Below are 18,019 nucleotides of genomic sequence, written 5' to 3'. Positions count from 1 at the left end.
ACATGTCAGAGGGCATGGGGACAGCTGCTGGTCTGTCCTGTGAAGGCAGCTGGGCAGGTGGGACACGAGCAGTACCTGTCTGCAGGGCCGCCCGGCCGCACGTAGGTGAGCACCAGCGGCCTGGACTTGTGCCAGTCTTCGTGGGCTCCCCCTGTAATCAAAGCAGGAAAGCCGTAAGTCACTGGAGGTTTGAAAGCCTGAGTGAGAGTGCTGAGAGAGAGACATTTATCACATAACAGCTGACACAGCCTGCAAGCAAAACGACTGCCCTGGATTAGGCAGCCAGCAGTCCTTGGAGGCAACAGGGGATCCTCTCCAGGACACGCTTTCAGTGCTTAGCTGAGGTTTTTGTCATTCCCCTTCTTACTTTTCCCACTTTCCACCTCTGCCCCTGCTTTTCACTGGAGAAGCTACTAACCTCTCAGCACAAAGCCGAAGCTGTTGCCTTCCTTGTAGAGGGACACTTCAATGGTCTTGGGAATAATGCCAGCACTGCTTTCTGGCACTAAAGGAAAAGAGAAAAACCCAGTTACCCCAAATAAACCTTTTCCAACCACAGTGCAAAATAATATCTAAAGTCATATAAACAACGGTGAAATGAAAGTCTGGCCCAAACCTCATATTTTATCTTTCCTGTTTGGAAGCAAAAAGAGCCCAACCTGGACATGTGAACCTTTATCAGAGCCAACCGTCATGTTTAGGATGATTTCACCAGCTCAGTGTTGTGCATCTCCCCTCAAATTTGTCTTGGTTAATACTCTGACATTCAAGTAAAACCATCTCGTTTATCAACTGGCTTTAATGCATTCAGCTTTTCTCAAAAGCTTCTGCCACAGATGAAAACTTATTAAAAAAACAGCAGCAGCATAAGGAATCAAGTCACCAGCTGACCTTAAAGAAAATGAAAATCCCAAATCCTCAATGCATAAAGTTGGTTTTTTTTCCCTTACCTCTCATATTTTGGATTTAAAAAAAGATTAAGTGAATCCTTTAAACTGATCCTAGGGGCAATTCAGTAATTTTATGTTAAATACACAGTACTATTTGTACAAAATACAAAATGTACAAAGTAAAGATAAAAAGAAAAAAATTGTTTCCATCTTTTGATGTCCCCTACTATTTAATGATTTATTGCCCTACTGCAGTGAATATGGGACAACTTCCCAGTCTTCTCCACCCAGAATGCACATGACATTTCAGCCTGGTCCACTCCGAAAATTCCTAATTTTCAAACCAAGCGCCATGAATGGCCATAACGATAATTAGGAAAAAAAGACCAAGAACTTGACTTGGATCTAAAGACTGCCCTAGGCACATCCATGCTTTCACTTGGCTCAGGAGGGGGGTTTTGAAGCAAATCTCCCTACTGTCCTCACTGACCACATTCATCCTCACTGCCAAGCACCCTCAGAGCTTGCAACCTGCACCCAAATTAGGCTTGGCCGAGCCCTTAAGCTAACACAAAAGATGTACAGTGGAGACATGGTACTGCCCTGCAGGCAGACAGCCCTGGGGACCAGCTACAGTGAGGCCAAATAAACCTCCAAACACTGTCCCCACTTTGCTCCTGCTGCTGTGCACAGACAGCTAAAGGGGCACAGCCTAGAAATACTCCAGAAGGGAAGAGCTCAGAGCGTGAGAAGGCTCCCAGCTAAGGATACTCAAATACCAAGAAAAGGGTATAAAGCAGCCACAAATGAGTTCAGAAGCCATCCAATTTCTGTCCTAAGCATCCAAGTATGAAGTGCTGCAACAGCCTTTCATAAGATCAGTGGGAGCTGGGAAACCTAAGCCAGTGTTAACACAGGGCTTGGTTTATTTATGAAAGAGATGATACGACACAGAAGCCTGAAAACTAGACTCAGACTTGCAAGATCTCTTTGAAAGCAGGAAATTACAAAGTGGGGAGAAAAATTCAAACCCACAAGCACAAGCTATTAAATTGCACTGTATTTCTGCTCTTTGCCCAGGGAAAGAGAGAAAGACAGAGAGAGAGAGGGATGGGAGCACGTGGCAATAACAAACCCTCACAGCAGATAAAAGCCCACAATGAATTGGAACCAGGCAATAATTGACAATTCCCTGTATTTTGCGGTGTTTCTTTGTTTGGATCATTCATAAACAGCCCCAATAATCTCACTGGAGAGAAGTCACTATCTCAGTGTGCTCTTCCTGCTCATTCAGAGCTGAGGACATCTCTCATAGCTGCTACTGATTGAGCTGGCACCACTCCTCGCCTGGTAAGTACGGTTTATCAGATTCCTGATAAGGAATATCACAGAGAATAAGGAATACCACAGAGAAAGGTTAGGGGTGGTCATCTCTAGGGAGTGTGAGAACATGAAAAACTTGAGCCACAGTCAGTTTTACCAGGGGCATATGCAAAAGTTCACTAACATTTACAGCAGAATAGAGAGGAATGATAGATACAGATTCATATATTTCAGATTAGATTTTACTCGGTTTTCTGCTTTACACAGTCATTTCTATATTCAATACTTTTCATCTAAAGGCAGCAGCTACAGAAAAGCTATGAAGTGTAAAATAGCTTCTTATCTGGGGCAAAATGTTTAGATTTCATTAGTTTTGTTTTTCCTGTCATCTTATTTTTAGTTGTTCTATTTCTTCTGCCCAATCATCCTCTGATTGATCTGGGTAAATGAGTGAGTAATAACTGGGGAGATTGTATCCACAATGGAAAGACTGTGATGAGAAACTGTATCGAGGAATTTATTCTAACCAGAAACATCAATCATCAAAACAAATGAGGACAAAAGCATATAGTCTCCCATGTCAGGACACAAACCCTGTGAGTTGGGCTTTCTATCTCCTGCCAGGGCCCCTTAGCTGGAAAGCAGATTGCTTCAGTTTCCCTTCCAAAAACACATAACACTTCAAAGAATCCTGAGGACTAACAGCACTTGCCACAGCCCAGAAAAGAGCATCTGGTAATACATGTTTAAGACTGAATAAAACCTCCCATAGCCACACTCCAAAAGGGAAAAAGAGAAGCTGAAGCAGCATCAGGAGGCAGATTGGCCTGTGCTACCAAGTCACTCTGAGGCAAGACAGACCTAATCAGCCATCCCCTGCCAGTGTGCATGAACAGGCACCCACTGTGCTGGAAAAAGCGCTCTGCTCCGACTGCACACAGCTCTGCAGCCTCCACCGCCCGCGCAAGCAGATGAAGGCAACAGCAAAATGCCCCTGGACACTGCCTTGGCCATGGCGGCTCTGCACAAGCAAGTCCATCTGCACCCCAGGACAAAAAGCAGCCAAGGAAGGAGAGCAGCATTGGCTGAGAGGCACCCACCAGCTGGAGGGAGCTCGTACTCCACTTCCAGCACCACCCTCTCGCCCACGTTCTTCAGCAGGCTGATGATCTCGTCGTGCCGCAGCTTGGTCAGGTTAATGCCATTCACCGACTTGATGTAATCCCCCACGTTCAGCTGGTCACTCCTGCAAAGAAATAAAATAAAAAGCAGTGGTAGCACAAAGTCTCTGCCATTGGAGAAGCTGGTAACTGTAGGACTTTCTGAACAAGCCGCTGATATTGGCCTGATCTCTGCTGTCTGATTGCATGTGTCTGCTATCAGAGGGAAGTGCTAAAATTGAGGCCATCTATCTTTCCCGGTGGCAAGTGTTCAGATCTGTACATATAGCAACAATTGCAGCGTATGTGTTCACAATCTCTCTTTTGTTGCCTCAGTTCTCATTCATGTAGAGCAATCAGTCATAGAAAAAGCACACCAAGAGCTGTCTGAAAAAAATCCAGCAGGGAAGGAGAAAACATCTTTCCTTTTGCCTGTTTTCTGCAAAATTGTTCAATTACTCCTTCCCTTTTTCTGCCTCTTGGAGCCTTTCTTTGCCCATTCCCTTTCTAAGCCAATAATGTTACTTATACACTCAGTATTCAAAACAGATACAATATTAAACCACTTAGCTTGATCAAGATGTATTGTACCATGCAGTTCTCCTGACAAGGCTGCCTAATTTCACAGAATCCCAAATATCCCTACACAAAATTTCAGAGCATAATTGCACAGAGCATAGGAAATAACTCAAAATAGAAGATGTTCTACTTCCTGAAGCAACAACTACATTCTGGGGCACTTGAAAAAAGGGAGTCAGATGCCAACTACTTTAATTATAACTCTATTCATTCAGTATAGCTGGAATGTGCAACTATTCCTCTCCATTTCTGCTGTACTTTCTGCACCCCATTTCCATTTCTCACCTTGCAGCCAGTCCTCCTGGCCTCAGATTGGAGACTCTTGGCTTTCCATCTTTGTCTGTGCCACCTGAAATGGTTAACCCGAGGGTGCTTCCTTCCTTCTTAATCAGCTCCACGATTGTGACCCCTCTGAACTCCTCTGAAAGATCAGGAATAAAGACAACTCAATGGAAGGCCCATTCCCCTCAATGCCAAGGACACCCTTTTCCTGTAGGTGGTGGGAAAGCAGACCTGGGATGATTGTACAACTAGCATGAAGAAAAAACCTCGGTTTATTTAAAATTGTTAAGTTGTGAAACAGAAGTGTGTCCTGGTAGACACACAGAAATGTTTACATGCAGGTCTGGCAGGCAGGACCAAGGAAGACAAGGCAGAGGAATGAGGGCTTATGGGAGTGTAAAAACCTTGTATTTCAAGGTGCTGGAGGCAGTAGAAAAATTCAAAACCAGGGTGATGGGATCACAGCAATGGTCCAGGGAAACCACCTCAGGAAATATGTTTGATATAGAGTGGGGAGGGCATTAACAGGGCTATCTCAGGCAGTCACAGTCACACAGGAGGTGGATGCTGTGGACCTGCAGTAGCTGTCTGGATGGAGAGAACAGAGTGGATCTCAAAATACGGTGATTATAATATATCATGAGACATCAATATAGCTGGGAGATACAGAGCATAATGTGGAGAGGGGTGAGATCCTGCCATCACTAGGGGGAGGAGGGGGAGGCATGACCTTCATTCACTGACAGCAGTTTGCCCACCCATCTGCACCTGGTCCAAGTCAAACTCTCCATTCCCACCTCATCTACTGCTGGAATTGAAGCTACAAGTCACTTTTACAGTGTGACTTGTTCCACATGCACTGCCTGCCATACCAGGCTTAGGGGATGCCCACCCCACACCTGCTGCACCAGTTCTGCTTCTCTTGGTGCTGCAGGCAGTGCACACTTTACTTTCTCTAGCCCAAGACAATGCTCCTGTCTGTCCAGCACTTACATATCAGCCCAACCTGGTATCAGTTTTAATCTCATCACAGCTCATGTCTGGGTTTTACAAAAGTAGGGTTCCTAAATTTATCCAGCTTCTGGATTTGGCATGGAAAGCACAGTAAATGAGCAGGAGAGTCAGCCCTGGCCCAAGAGAAAGACCAAGAGCTCTGCAGACTTGGCAAAAGGCAGCTCTGCATTACTGCACACAACAGACCTCAGACTCTGCTCAAAGGAGGACTAACCCTGGGGCAAAATAGGATGACTTCTACATCTTCCCAGTGCCTCCTCTAAGAAGCTTTTACACAATTTGTCTACAACATTATCCACCCACCTCCACTATCTCAGTGTACTGAAATCTTCCATGATTTTACAGGAGGAAACAAGTCACCCTCACACAGGGGCCTTTCTCCAAGGCTGTGCAGGAGAAGGTGATGGATGGGCACTGGCAGCACACAGCAAGCAGCAGTCCCACAGAGGTGGACAAAAATCCCATGTTGCAAGTGGCCCAGGAGTTTGTTTGCACAGCAAACCTCACGAGGCTTAAATAAGATGTTGTGTTTGGAGAGGGAATATTTGAAACCTCTTGCACACTGATTTCCAGAGCAAGGCAGGGCCCCTTAAATAGCATATTGACACAGAAGATCTATGCTGGTGCAGGACCTCCTCCATCCATCCAAAACATGAGGTCATTTGGCACTGTGGTGCCTCATCACTAGCATTTTGCTCCTGTTCAAAGCCACCAGGACACCAGAAATTGCAGCTCACTTAGAGTCCTGCCATGCACTACCTGTTTTGTAAAGCACTTCCAAGAATAATCTGTGCCCTTGATTAATGTGAGTAGGGAACCTCTTTGCAATCTAGCTCCAGTCTGGCAGGCGTTTAGGCACTGCTGGGCACCCATTTAATGTGGCACTGGCAGCTTGTTGTAAAAATGTCAGGTCCATAATACTTCTGCTCTTTAAACTCAGTTTTGATCCCTTGCCAACTGCAGTAAGTTAATTTTCAATTCACCAAGCCGGGATCCCAGGGGCTGCCAGAAACTTGGGGGGCTCTCTGCCGTGCTGGAAAGAACAACATCCAACAGCATCCTGCAAATTTCCTCTCAACTACAGACATAACTGATCAACACAGATGGTGCCACAAGGGGAGATTATTAGCTCTTCAACAGGGTTTAATTTTGATCCTTGATAAGTTTTTAAAATGAGAACTCCCAGAGTGCAATTACCCATTGTTATGGGTTCAAGGAGAAATCACTGCTCCAAAAAAGGCAAGTCCCTGAGATCAATCGATCAAGGTCAGCCATAAGGGATTTTGACCCATGCCTCTATAAATCTACTGCCAGTGTCACAGACCCACACAGTGTAAAAGTGAGCTGGTTAAGGAGGATCTGGTCCTTCAAGACATAGACTTCAAGCACCATATATGGGTAGTTGGATTTCTTCTGCTGGCATATACAATTAGATTTTGCTGCTCAAAGCACCCCAGGACGGGAAGAGCGTACCAACATTTTTTCCCTCCCCATTGAGATGCCTTGAGCTGGGGTTGTTGGACACAGTGGCTCTTGTGAGCCCCTCCCCATCAGGGCAATGTGTTGCAGAAGCCCCAGAGGATGCAGAATATTCTCTGAAACAACTACTGAATGATGAAGCAGTAGCAAAAGGGCCCCCCTTCCCCCCCATTACCTAGAATACTCTAAACTAAACCTGTGACTGGGTCATTAGGAAGCAGAAGTCAGAATCAAAGCCTTCCTGGCTTTCCTAAGAAGCAGATGAATTGTCCAGGGCAACCCATCCAGACCTGCTGGACTGCTGCTGGCACACGAAGCCCAGCACCAACAGAGGCAAATGAACTACAACTTCTCTACTTCCTCTTCAGCCCCCGGGGTGCTTCTGCATGGGAAGGTTTATCTCACACAAAAATTTGCCTGTGACTGACTAAATATCAAAACAAACTTAGTCAGATGTGGGAAATACAAAGCTTGCCAGACGCTGCCAGTCTCCCTCCCTTCCTGATGAGCTCAGATATGGCAGCACTTCTTCCCTCTCTCCGTTGCTGCTGTTTTCTTCTTTGTGATTGTCAGTCCAGCGCAGGAATAAGTCCTTTGCCAGCTCCCTGTAGCTTCTATCAACAGCCCCACACCAGACAGGGATTGTACCAGTAATACACCACTCACTGAGACCAGTTACTACCATCCATTTCTCTCCTCCAGCAAAAGCCTTGCTGATAAATGCACCAAAATTAGTGTTTTGAGGGGTTTTACCCATTCTAGGGGTCTCCAGTTAAAGTGTAATGGATTCCCCAATGTTTTGGAGCAGAAGTTGATCCCCTCCTTTACCTGGGATGCTTTGCCTCCTGGAGACCAGGGCTGCGTCCATCCCACCAGAGTCCTTGCTCCCCTTCGAGTAAGGGCCATCGTCTGTGAGCAGAGCAAACACAGAAGCTGAAATTAGTACCAAAAGCTACAAATAACTGAACCAGAGCACTTTAACAAGTTGTCCTGGTGACACTGAAATTGGAATCACATCTGTATCACAGAGTGCAGGCAAGAAAAAAACATTACTAGCCCCAGCTTTGCACTGCACCATGTGGGCTCTCACCTTGTAGAGAGGGAAACAAGAAGGCAGTAACATTATCTGATTTATTCTTCTTGGAACTAATCTGCTAGGAGAGAACAAAATTCCCTTACTCCTGTAATTATGTGGAACAGCTGAGGATAGAAAAAGCTGGGGCATTAGTCTCACAAGTTTCAAGCCTGTCATTATGCTTGTGAAGAAACTTACGGTCTTTGGAAATGGAGTTATACATCAGGACACTAACAGGGCACTAAATCACTATACTTGAGTGAAATTGCCTATTCTTATAGATCCCATTATTTCAAAGTCACATTTTCCTGCTGCCATTTCAGCCTCTGTACAATATGGAGAGCACCTTCTCTTAAGTGATTAAAAGAAAAAAAAAGAGTCAGAGTGAAGAGAGAACAGCATTATATACTGTAAATACACTGTCCAGCATAAGCTGAAATTTAAAGCATCTAAATATCTTTGTGTTCTCCAATTAGAAGGCTGCTACAGAGTTAACACAGAGCTTATCTGCAGAGAAGGTGGCATGCTTCTCCAGATCTCACTACCATCCATCTAAAATGTCTATTTTATGGCATTTCCTAAAAGGCTGGCACTTTTCCAATCAATAATTTGCAGTAACCATGTAGTATCAAATAACTCCCATTCTCCAAGTCCACATTCACAGACTTTTCAGTAACTGTGATGGTTTAGAAGTTGTACATGATAGTATAAATATAGGTTACTGAAAACCTTATCCATTTATTCCTGTCCATAGCCCTCAAGTAAGTTACATTTAAGTTACAAAGGAGTTTTTGTCTCACTCCACACAAACAGAACAAAAATTTTAGTTCAGTCCCATTCAAGATAGGGCTCTGTTTAGAGAGGACCCAATCCCAATGTTCAGTTTGCTGGCAGCCCACTTTCCTCATAAACAGAAAAAAGATGGTGTAAAACTTAGTCTCCCTCACCAGGAGGTTTTTCCCAATATCCCGTTTTACCCTCTCTCTGTCACCCCATTCCTGGCAGAACTGCAGAGTCAGATAACAGGGATGGTTTGGGAGTATAAAGCAAGGTGGCAACTCCCAGGGGAGCAGCAGGACAATGCAGATCCAACTGCTCCCTGCCCACATCTCCAACAGCTATAACCTCCCTTTACCTCTTTCCCCAATGCAGCAACACATTGGAAGAAGAACCCTAAAACTCGGGATACCCAGCACGAGGTTCCTTTTTCAATAATGGAGGTAATTGTGCAAAAGGCACTTGCAACATACCCTGGGCCACCCAGGGCTGGAGCTTCTCGCTGGCACTGGAGCATCAGTGTTCCTTTGGTCTCACAGGACACTGTGGATGGAGAGGACCACCCCAGCACGCAGCTGCCCTCCACACAGGAGCACTGCTGCCAGCTCTGCCCCCAGGTAACGTGCTCAGGGCAGTGACATTCTGCTGTGGATGGGATCCCTGCGTTCCTGGGAAACCACGCAAGATGGTTCAAAGCCAGCTCCATAATCTGCTGGCAAACTAAAGCAGTGAACCATCTGTTTCCCATAAACACACCGCCCCGGACCAGACAGTCACCAGCACCCTTTTGCGCTTCATTTCCCCATCACGACCCCAATCGATGTTGATAGGAAACCCCAGTTCGCTACTGGTTACGCTCCCTACCCCAACAGCTGTTGGCAAACATTCCTCGGCTTCCCTTTGAGCAAGAAACCAGGTTGCCTGTGCATGAACAACAGCTTCCAGCAGCAGCCAAGTGGCCAAGAGCAGTGACCCGAGCTACAGGCGCTGCCGGCAATTAGCAACAACCCCCCTGCCCCGTCCCATTGCTGCTGACAGCCGCGTCAGCCAGCAAACAATCAGCACCACAGCTCCGCTTCTCCGATCGCTCCTCCGTTCCAAACTCAGTTGATTATGTGAAAAATGTTTGGTTTTTCCCCCTCATTATCTGGCTAAAATGTTTGAACAGGAAAGGAGGCTGCCACACGCCGCCTACTGAAATGGGAACTGGCATTTGCTCGCAGGAGCATCCCCGCCGCGCGCACGGCTCTTTGTTCATTTGCAGCCCATTTCCTGCTCTGCCACTCAAGCTGGTATTAATGGAGTCACTTTTTTATGAGGCTTTTTTTTTTTTTTTTTTTTTTGTTGTTGTTGTGCAAGAGGTTACATTGTTGTTTTTTTAAAGGAACTCCTTCTCTTTGTGCCCTCGGTTATTTCTCCTGGCTAGCACAGCATCAGTTTGGAGGTGAGGCTGGCAACCAGCCTGATTGCCCAGCCAGCCCAAATCGCAGCACCAACCCAAGCACTGAAAATTCATGAACCTCTCTTTTGTTAAAATTGGGAAAATAACTCTCTTTTTAAATCCCGTGCAGGTTCTTTTTGCAAGCAATCAATGCTGGAGCTATTAGAGTAGTATTTTTCAAGCTTTTTCTCTTACACTGAGAGGGCCAGAAATTTTCCAAAGGAAAGATTGTGTAATTGATGGTTTTCAAGCAGCGATGCTAATGCTGGCTCTAGACCTTTCAGAAAAGCTCACCAAGTACATTAGATCCTGAATAAAACTGAGTGCAACACTTTCCATATATTGATCCCATGGGAATCTATGACAACATAGAAAGTTCCAGTAACTCTTTGACAATATTTTTTAGTATTTACATGCCTTGCTAACACCAGAGAGAGAAAACCTTCCAAGTCCCTACACCTTTACACAGAGCTCTGAACTCTCCTCCCCTGCAGAAGCAGTGCAGAACAATGGTACATGTCTTGTGCAGTGACAATAAAGAGATAATCCCCATCTCATTCCCTCAAAAACAAACTGGACAGATGAAGGAGTAGGAAAAATCTTCAAGCTTTAGCTGGGGGGCAGGAATAAAGTAAGTCAGGCACAACTCCACTATTCCTGTGAACACAGGCACCAGGATCTCCTGACATCAGTTAGGTGCCAAGCCAAACTCTGTTAAAATGGGGAAAAAGTCTTCTTTGGAAAGAGTGCTGATTTAGGAGTTCATTATCCCTGACAGGGAGGGGGGGGCAGGAAGGAAGGTTTTGGGTTTTTTTTTTTTCATTTAGAAGAGTTATTATTGAATGTTATTAGCAGAGATCACCTCTCAACGAAAATGAGCATTGGCTAAATCAGATTCTGTGACAATTAGGCTGCTGTCTGCAAGTTGCTCAGATTCCTGGATCGCTTTAAGACAGCTCCTGCAGAGAAAGTGCATTAATCTTATGGGAAGACCAAGAGGTAAAACCTCCCATTTGTTTAATGGAAAAAAGACAGTTGGAGACAGTTATTTTGCTACAGGGTAATTGCATTCCTTGTTTAGAGAAATGAATACCAAACCAGCCTTAAGAACCAAAAGCTGTTCGCGCTAAGGCAAGCTGGTATTTTTTGCTAGAATTAAAAGCATGAGGCTGGAAGCAGAAATCCAAATGACTAAAACTAAGTGCGATTTGATCCATTTTGAGGAGAGTTATTTCTGTAAGTCAAGGGAGACATTTATCTGTTGTCAGGCAAAGAGCAGCCAGGGGTACATGAGCATGGGTCAGGCAGCTAGTGATGATTCAAACTGTGGCCCTGGGAGCAAAGCTCCGAGGCCTGGGATTTTAAAGATCTCTGAGTGCCTGAAGATGCAGACATGTACTTCAAAAACAGACTGTATCATCTAGCTTCATCTTCAGGCATCTACTCACCTTTAAAAAGTTGATGTATTACCAGAAGGAGGGGACTGGAAAAGTGATATATCCATGCACACCCATTCTGACTCTCAAATTGGTGTTCGGGTCCCAAATGACACAGCCCCCACTACAGCCTGGTCAGGGGCTGGACCATCATCTGAGGAGTACAGTCACACAATCATTCCCCCTCTCCCCAGGCTGGCACTTCACACACAGAGGCATCTCATCACTGGTGCCAGTGATATATTTGGGTTTGATTGCAAGGCTGTACCCAGCCACCCCTCCAGCACATCTCCCCAAGAGCAGTTTGGGTTATTTCAGCACCACCACAGCAGGCTGGGGACAGCAGTGTCAGCTGTGCACAAGAGCAGCACAGCAGTGGCCTCCTATCTTCAAAGCACTTAGCCTTTAACACAAGAGACAAGTAGATCCGAGAGCCCAGGACAGGAAAACAAAAAGCCCATTGAATGCTGATACAAACAGAGTGCATGATTTCCTGGAACTACTTAATTATGAAGTGCACTGCAGAGCAAGAGCTCCTCCCACGTCTCTGTTTCAGACAAGGGGTTGTTTGCATGAAGGATTCTACCTTGCCCAAGCCTTCCTTGGCAGGTGACTTTAATTTTCTTCTGCTCCTATCTAAATCCACAGCTCGTCAGGCCCTTGGAAAATTTGTACATGAGTTCGTTATAACCAGTACTGCTGCTCAGGTCTTTTCCCATCTCTAGAAATACACTGCTTTGGCTCTGTATTATTTAAGTTACAGAAAATAAAGGAATAGATAAAACACATCTGTCAGTGATCTCCAGACTGCTTTTCCAGGAATATTGGGAAAGTTGAGCTGAAGCATAATCCTGCCCTACATAAAACTCATCCAAGCACACAGCAGCAAAGGCACTAAATCCTTAGACAAGATAGTCAATGCTCCTGTGAAGTGCTTAAAACAAGAAAACAGAAAGTCACTTTTGCTTTAGGATTCTGGAGCACATTTTCATTGTCATCGCAATGATTTTAGCTTGCTGCATCAAAAAAAAAACCCAACCCAACCGCGGAAGGGCCCAGTGTTTCCTTGGTTTTTATTCTCCTGGAGGTGGGGTGGGGCTTTTGGAAGAATGCCAGTGAAAAACCCAGTGCCCACCACAGTGCCCTTCCATCAGCCCAGGGCACCTTCTGTGTGAGTCTCCTACAGCACTAAGCCAGACTCAAGCAGGGCTTTGAAATGCTTTTCCTTTCCTTTGCAGGAAGATTTAAAAAATTCCCTTTAACCAGCAAGCTCAGACTGGAACAGACTGAGCTATTTAGGGAACAGCTCCTCCCTAATTTCATAAATACATGTATCAACAAATCTGGTACAAATGGCAGAGGTTGCCTTTTGTGAAGAAGAGCCTCTTATTTATCCTTTTACTGGCAACAAATCCCCTCCCAGCTCATACTCAGTAGATACCCAGAGACAAATGAGAACTTGGTGAAGTTTCCTCTTAATTCCTCTCATCACAAATTTCTGAGTGAAATTTTCCCAGCCCACGGAAACAGCCACAGTGTACAAGAACCACCCTTGCTAGAAACAAAGCCCTTACCTCCAAAACAACAACTGAGCATTTTCCCAGATAATTCTGGGGAAAAAAAGTGTTATCAACCTGCTGCCAGTCCCTGTGCCAGCCCTACTGCAACAATGTGCTCCCAACCCTGGCCTGGGAATGTGCTCCACTGACTGCAGCTTCTTGTGCCACCAGAGGCTGTTGTGGCAGCTCCTCCATCCACTTGTGTAGTTGTTGCTTCTGGCATCTGAGCTAGGAAGAACTTGTCCAAACTTTGAGGTTATTCCAAGAGGAAGTTGCACTTTTTAATTTCTTCACCTCAATGCACACAGCATGAAATTCATCTCCCCACAACCTCCACGTCTCTCCTTCTTTTCTTCTGCATTCATTCACCTACCAACCCTTCTCAGGCATGTATAATTTCGTAACACCTGCTGCTGTATTCACAGGAATCAGTTCTAGGAAAAATACAATAACCTATTGTTCAACAGAAACTCCGTGCTTTGTTCTTCTGTTTTTTTTCTTTTTAACAAGAAACCAAAATTACTTTTAAAGGAACAATTTGTTTCAAGCAATCATTTTCAACTGAAATGCTGTAGATAATTATTTTCATAGAAGTGGCCTTGATGGGACCAAGATGTTAGCCAGAACACATCCCTGTTACCAAACAGGTTGGCTTCCAAGGGATACCAGAGTGTATTTCTTACTCCCTGCAATTTTGTAGCAAATAACACGGATTGAAGATTCCTGCTTCTCATGAAGATACAGGAAGACTTTCTGCATTTAGTAAACAAGTAGATCTAGTTTTGTGTGCAAAAAAACCCATTTAAGTTGGCTCTGCAGAAAAGCCAAGCTTTGGTAAGGTTTAACTCACATCAACTTTCACAGGATATTAAACACCTCTCAAGGACTGATCCAAGTCCCATCTGATAAGAATGAATGCTGGACTGAGCTTGCAATGCCAGCATCTGGTACTCCTCACATTTTCATTAAATACATTACATTCCAGGAAAAGGAAAAAAAAAAAAAACATAAAGGAGAAGAAATGAAAAAAGCACAATTTAAGAATCTACAGTCAACCTGCCACTACAGTCGTGTCTTTTATATACCAGAGCCATTGCTACAAAGCATTGATTTTTCCCATTATTGCTTTGGAAGCCAGCACAGAGTAACTTTATCTAATCAGCACATCCAAAACACTGTGATAGAGGACCTGGAAGAAGTTCTTAATTTCCACTCAAGCTGTACTGAGAGATGGAAGAAAAAAATATTTGAAAAAGTAACTAGAACTTTTTATTAAACCCAGTTCCTTTTTTTTTTTCCCTCTCCTGGTTTTGTATGAAAATTAACTTTCCATGCTGTCCATCTACTGTCCTCTGCATCTCTGGAACCCAGAGCTGAATATCCATCAATCTGGAGGGGGGAGAGAGAGTCCAGCCTGAAAGAGGTTTGTAATCTTCTAACTTTCAATAAAAATGTGTTTTGAGTAGAAAAGACTCAAGCTATTACTCTCAGAAAAACAAAGAGCTGTTGTGCAAACCAGCTCTAGACCAACTTCACCATTCATTTTCCTCTGCATGGTAGGGAGAAGACCAAGGGATAGTGGATGCAAAACTGTTGGAAATTGAGTGTTCCCTTTAGTTTTCTTTTCACAGATGAGCTTATGTTGATCTTCTGAAACAGCCTGTGATTTTGTTTCTTTCATTTAAAATACCAGGGATGACTCTTTTCTGATTCTGGTGAGGATATGCTTTTGTGCATTAAGTTAGGCTTAGTAAGAGCTTCTTGAGGGATTTCATAGGCTGGATCTTCAGCACAAATAGCTTTTCCCATACAAAAGCCAAGAATCTTTATTTTCATCCATCTCTTCCAAACAATCCTGTAAAAACATCCACACCAAGAAGATCCCTCTTCATTCAGTGAGCCCTCTCCAGTTCACTTTTCTTAAGCAGTCCCCAGAAAGATTTGAATTACTACTGTTAAAAAACAGAAAGAGAGAAATGGAGAGAGACTTCCCTTCCTACAGTCCCTCTCACCCTCCCAGGCTTTTTCAGACAGCTTCATCAGTTTATGTATGACCCAGTGGCAGAGGAACCCCTGCAGTGCCTCATCCTCTTGCAGGTCATTTGCACGCACAGACTCACACAGAGCATTTGCAGTAATTTTGTGCATCAGAGACAAGAATAGTGCAGAAACCAACTCAATGGGATTATTATTTCTCAATAGTTCTAGTGCCTGAAATGATGTTATTAAAGTTAGATTTTCCAGTCAATCTGGCAATTTCCTTTATTAAGCAGCAGAGACTGTACTGGGGAGAGTCCAACACTGAGTTGGAAAGATGAAATATTGCTGATATCCTGATTGTGTTTTCTGAAGAAACTACCTTTCAAGAGTAAAAATTAAAGAGGAAAAAGATACATTTTCAGCCTGATCTTTCATGAAAGTTATCCAAGTTAGCAATTGTAATACGGTGAGAAATTACCAATAAAGTCTAACATCATTCCCAAGGAAAAACGCCTCACTAGATACAATTGGATTTATTAATCAAAGCAGCAGGCAGCAGTAAATCTTAGCTGGCAAGGGAATCAATTCTCCCTATTAACTCCATGTAAGCTTCCAAACCTTTTCTTGAATATGGAGGTGGACAAGAAACACAGCCTGCTGGATCCAAACCCTAAGGACTTACCTTCTTTCAGGCACCAAATGCCATGCTAAGTGACTGTGGAGTGAAATCAAATACAAAAAGACAGCCCTATTGTGGGTTTTCAATCAAATGAAATTAAGTACTGTCAGTTTATTAGACTTTAGCACTCACATCACTAGTACCACCTAAGCCTAAAGGCCACTATTACTTACTTGTTTAAAAACCCTCAAGCTAGTAAAAAAAAAGAAAACAAGCCAAAAACATTATCAGTGTCCATACAACATATTTCACCTTGGCGGGTTTGGAGGGTTTTTTACTGTCTCACCTAATTCTGGGGTTGGACTCACAGAGGTCCAGGGAGGAGATGGAGAGACAGGACTCAAGAGCTATTGGCAGTGCCAAGAACCATCCTCACACACAGCCTGGGTGGGAACATGAAGCACAAATCAATAGCTTGGGGGGTTAAGAGAACAGGGAGAAGTCAGGATTTCCATCTTGTGAAACAGAGATCAATTTGCTGGCATGATAGCGATAGTAAATTCTTCCGCCTATTTTGCTTTTTTACAAACTCCCTTTTGATCCCTATTATGATTGCTTTAGAAATGGTACCTGTTGTCTTTCATCCTCCAAGATCTTACAAAAGAACTGTTAAATCAAGAGGCTGTTAACTTTCCAGGGAGCAAAGGAGTTTAAGTACAAGGTAGTGCTGTACTGAAGAGAAGGAAGAAGGCAATCTGAGCTGATGTGTGAGCACGGCAGGAGAGCACAGAACTCTTCAGTGCAGAGCTAGTGAGCCAGAATTTGAGAAGGAAAGCCATAGATGCATCCTAGATGTTGGAATATGTGTGTGTCCTCTCTTCCCACTGAATGCAAAGAATTAATCACCTGGACATTGTATTACAGTGTTTTGTCATGATGGATGGGCATCTTTCTCAAAAGCATTTGGCACTCCTCAGGCAATTCAGAGGATGGTTCACAGGAACTAAGCTCTTTGACCCATATTACACAGGGAGAGAGACTAGATTTTGAATGGCTCATTCACAACCCAGTCTTAAAAAAAACCCCAAAACAAAACAGGTGAAGGTGCCATTTGGGATTAAATTGGCTAAAAAGAAATATCACAGTTCAGTGAAAGGGTAATTTTTGTCCGTAATAAGTCTTTTCTGCAGTTTTGACCAGCTCAAAGCTTGAGATCCCAGCTCAAATGAAGCAGAAGGATGCATCAATATTACTGCGGCATAGACAAAAAAGCAATGACTGACAGGGCTCCCTGAGCTTCCTTTTTCTGGTGAAAAGATGTTTAACTTCAAACAGAGGCAAACTGGAATACCCACTTCCCAATGTATAACTGGATAGGAAATAAAGAGATAGAGCATAAGCTCAGAAATAAAAGTGAGAGTAATAAAAACTATCATAGGACATCCTTGAGTTTGTAAATTAGGGGCTTGAGACAAGAGCTTTTAATTCTGGGCTTTGCTACAGACAGGTAACTTTTCCCAGTTCAGCAGGTAAATTGTCAAGAGCAAATCTCTTGTGACAGGCAGTAGACAAAGCAAAGGAAAAACCATTACATTAATCAGACAGGGAAGATGAGGTGGCAAAAAGACATTGTGCCAACATTCAGCCTGGTAATTCTTTATGAAGAGGGACCTGAATACAGTTGTGATGCCCTTTTTTTGTTTTACTCCTATAATACGTCAAAGAGAGTCCTTGTTACAAGAGTAAATTACATGTCCCAAAGAACGAATGCAAAATTGTAGCACCCCTGCTAAACTTACAGCAGTCCATGCGGAGAACAGCTGAAGAGAGGCAAACTAAGCTTAAGGAAACCTTTTAGAAAACATAATTCCGTAGATGAGGAGTTGGGAAAAGCCCTTTCTTACAGCAAATCACATCATGCTTCCCTGATGATCTCATCAGTTTGACATAAGCAACCCTAGCAAGATTTAACAAGGGGTGGGTGGGCAAGGGGAGCCCAGGAGGGCTTTTTCAGCGAAGGTCACTCCATCATATCCCCAGGTTACCACCATCTCTCTGCTCCCAAGTACAAGCCTGCTTTGACTCAGAGGAAAGGCACAGAAAATTTAATTAAGGGTGAAATCTGGGAGATTTACTGCGCCAGTTCAAGGGGTGGCTGAGATTGATACAGGTCTGTGTGTGGTATGCATCAATCTCAGTGCCAACAGTAATAAGAAAATCCATGCAAACCACAGGAAAACAAAAACAGCAAAACAAAAAAATCCAGGCAAATCAGGCAACAGAAGAGATGCACTTCAGTGCAGTAACATTTAATAAAAGCATGAACCAGGGATCAAGATGTGAAGTGAGAAAACAGATTTAGGTAAAGCCTATCTCTAACAGCTTTTTGCATCATCCCATGAGCC

At 43.9% G+C, this 18,019-nt stretch overlaps 1 protein-coding gene across 3 annotated transcripts in view; it reads right to left on the bottom strand.

Annotated features, from left to right (window-relative positions):
• GRIP2 (glutamate receptor interacting protein 2) overlaps window positions 1-18,019 on the bottom strand; it is a 249,423-nt gene that overhangs the window by 50,712 nt on the left and 180,692 nt on the right. For all 3 annotated transcript variants that reach the window (XM_085072550.1, XM_085072551.1, XM_085072552.1), the window contains 5 exons: window positions 7,556-7,636; window positions 4,238-4,373; window positions 3,314-3,459; window positions 419-505; window positions 76-151 (listed from right to left, as the gene is read on the bottom strand). In XM_085072550.1, the coding sequence (XP_084928676.1) occupies window positions 76-151; window positions 419-505; window positions 3,314-3,459; window positions 4,238-4,373; window positions 7,556-7,636 (526 nt within the window). The remainder of the gene's footprint in view (window positions 1-75; window positions 152-418; window positions 506-3,313; window positions 3,460-4,237; window positions 4,374-7,555; window positions 7,637-18,019) is intronic.

Source organism: Lichenostomus cassidix, chromosome 12 (genome assembly GCF_008360975.1).
Source record: "Lichenostomus cassidix isolate B80296 chromosome 12, HeHo_3.0, whole genome shotgun sequence".
NCBI lineage: Eukaryota > Metazoa > Chordata > Aves > Passeriformes > Meliphagidae > Lichenostomus > Lichenostomus cassidix.
This window is presented reverse-complemented; position numbering and strand designations above follow the sequence as displayed.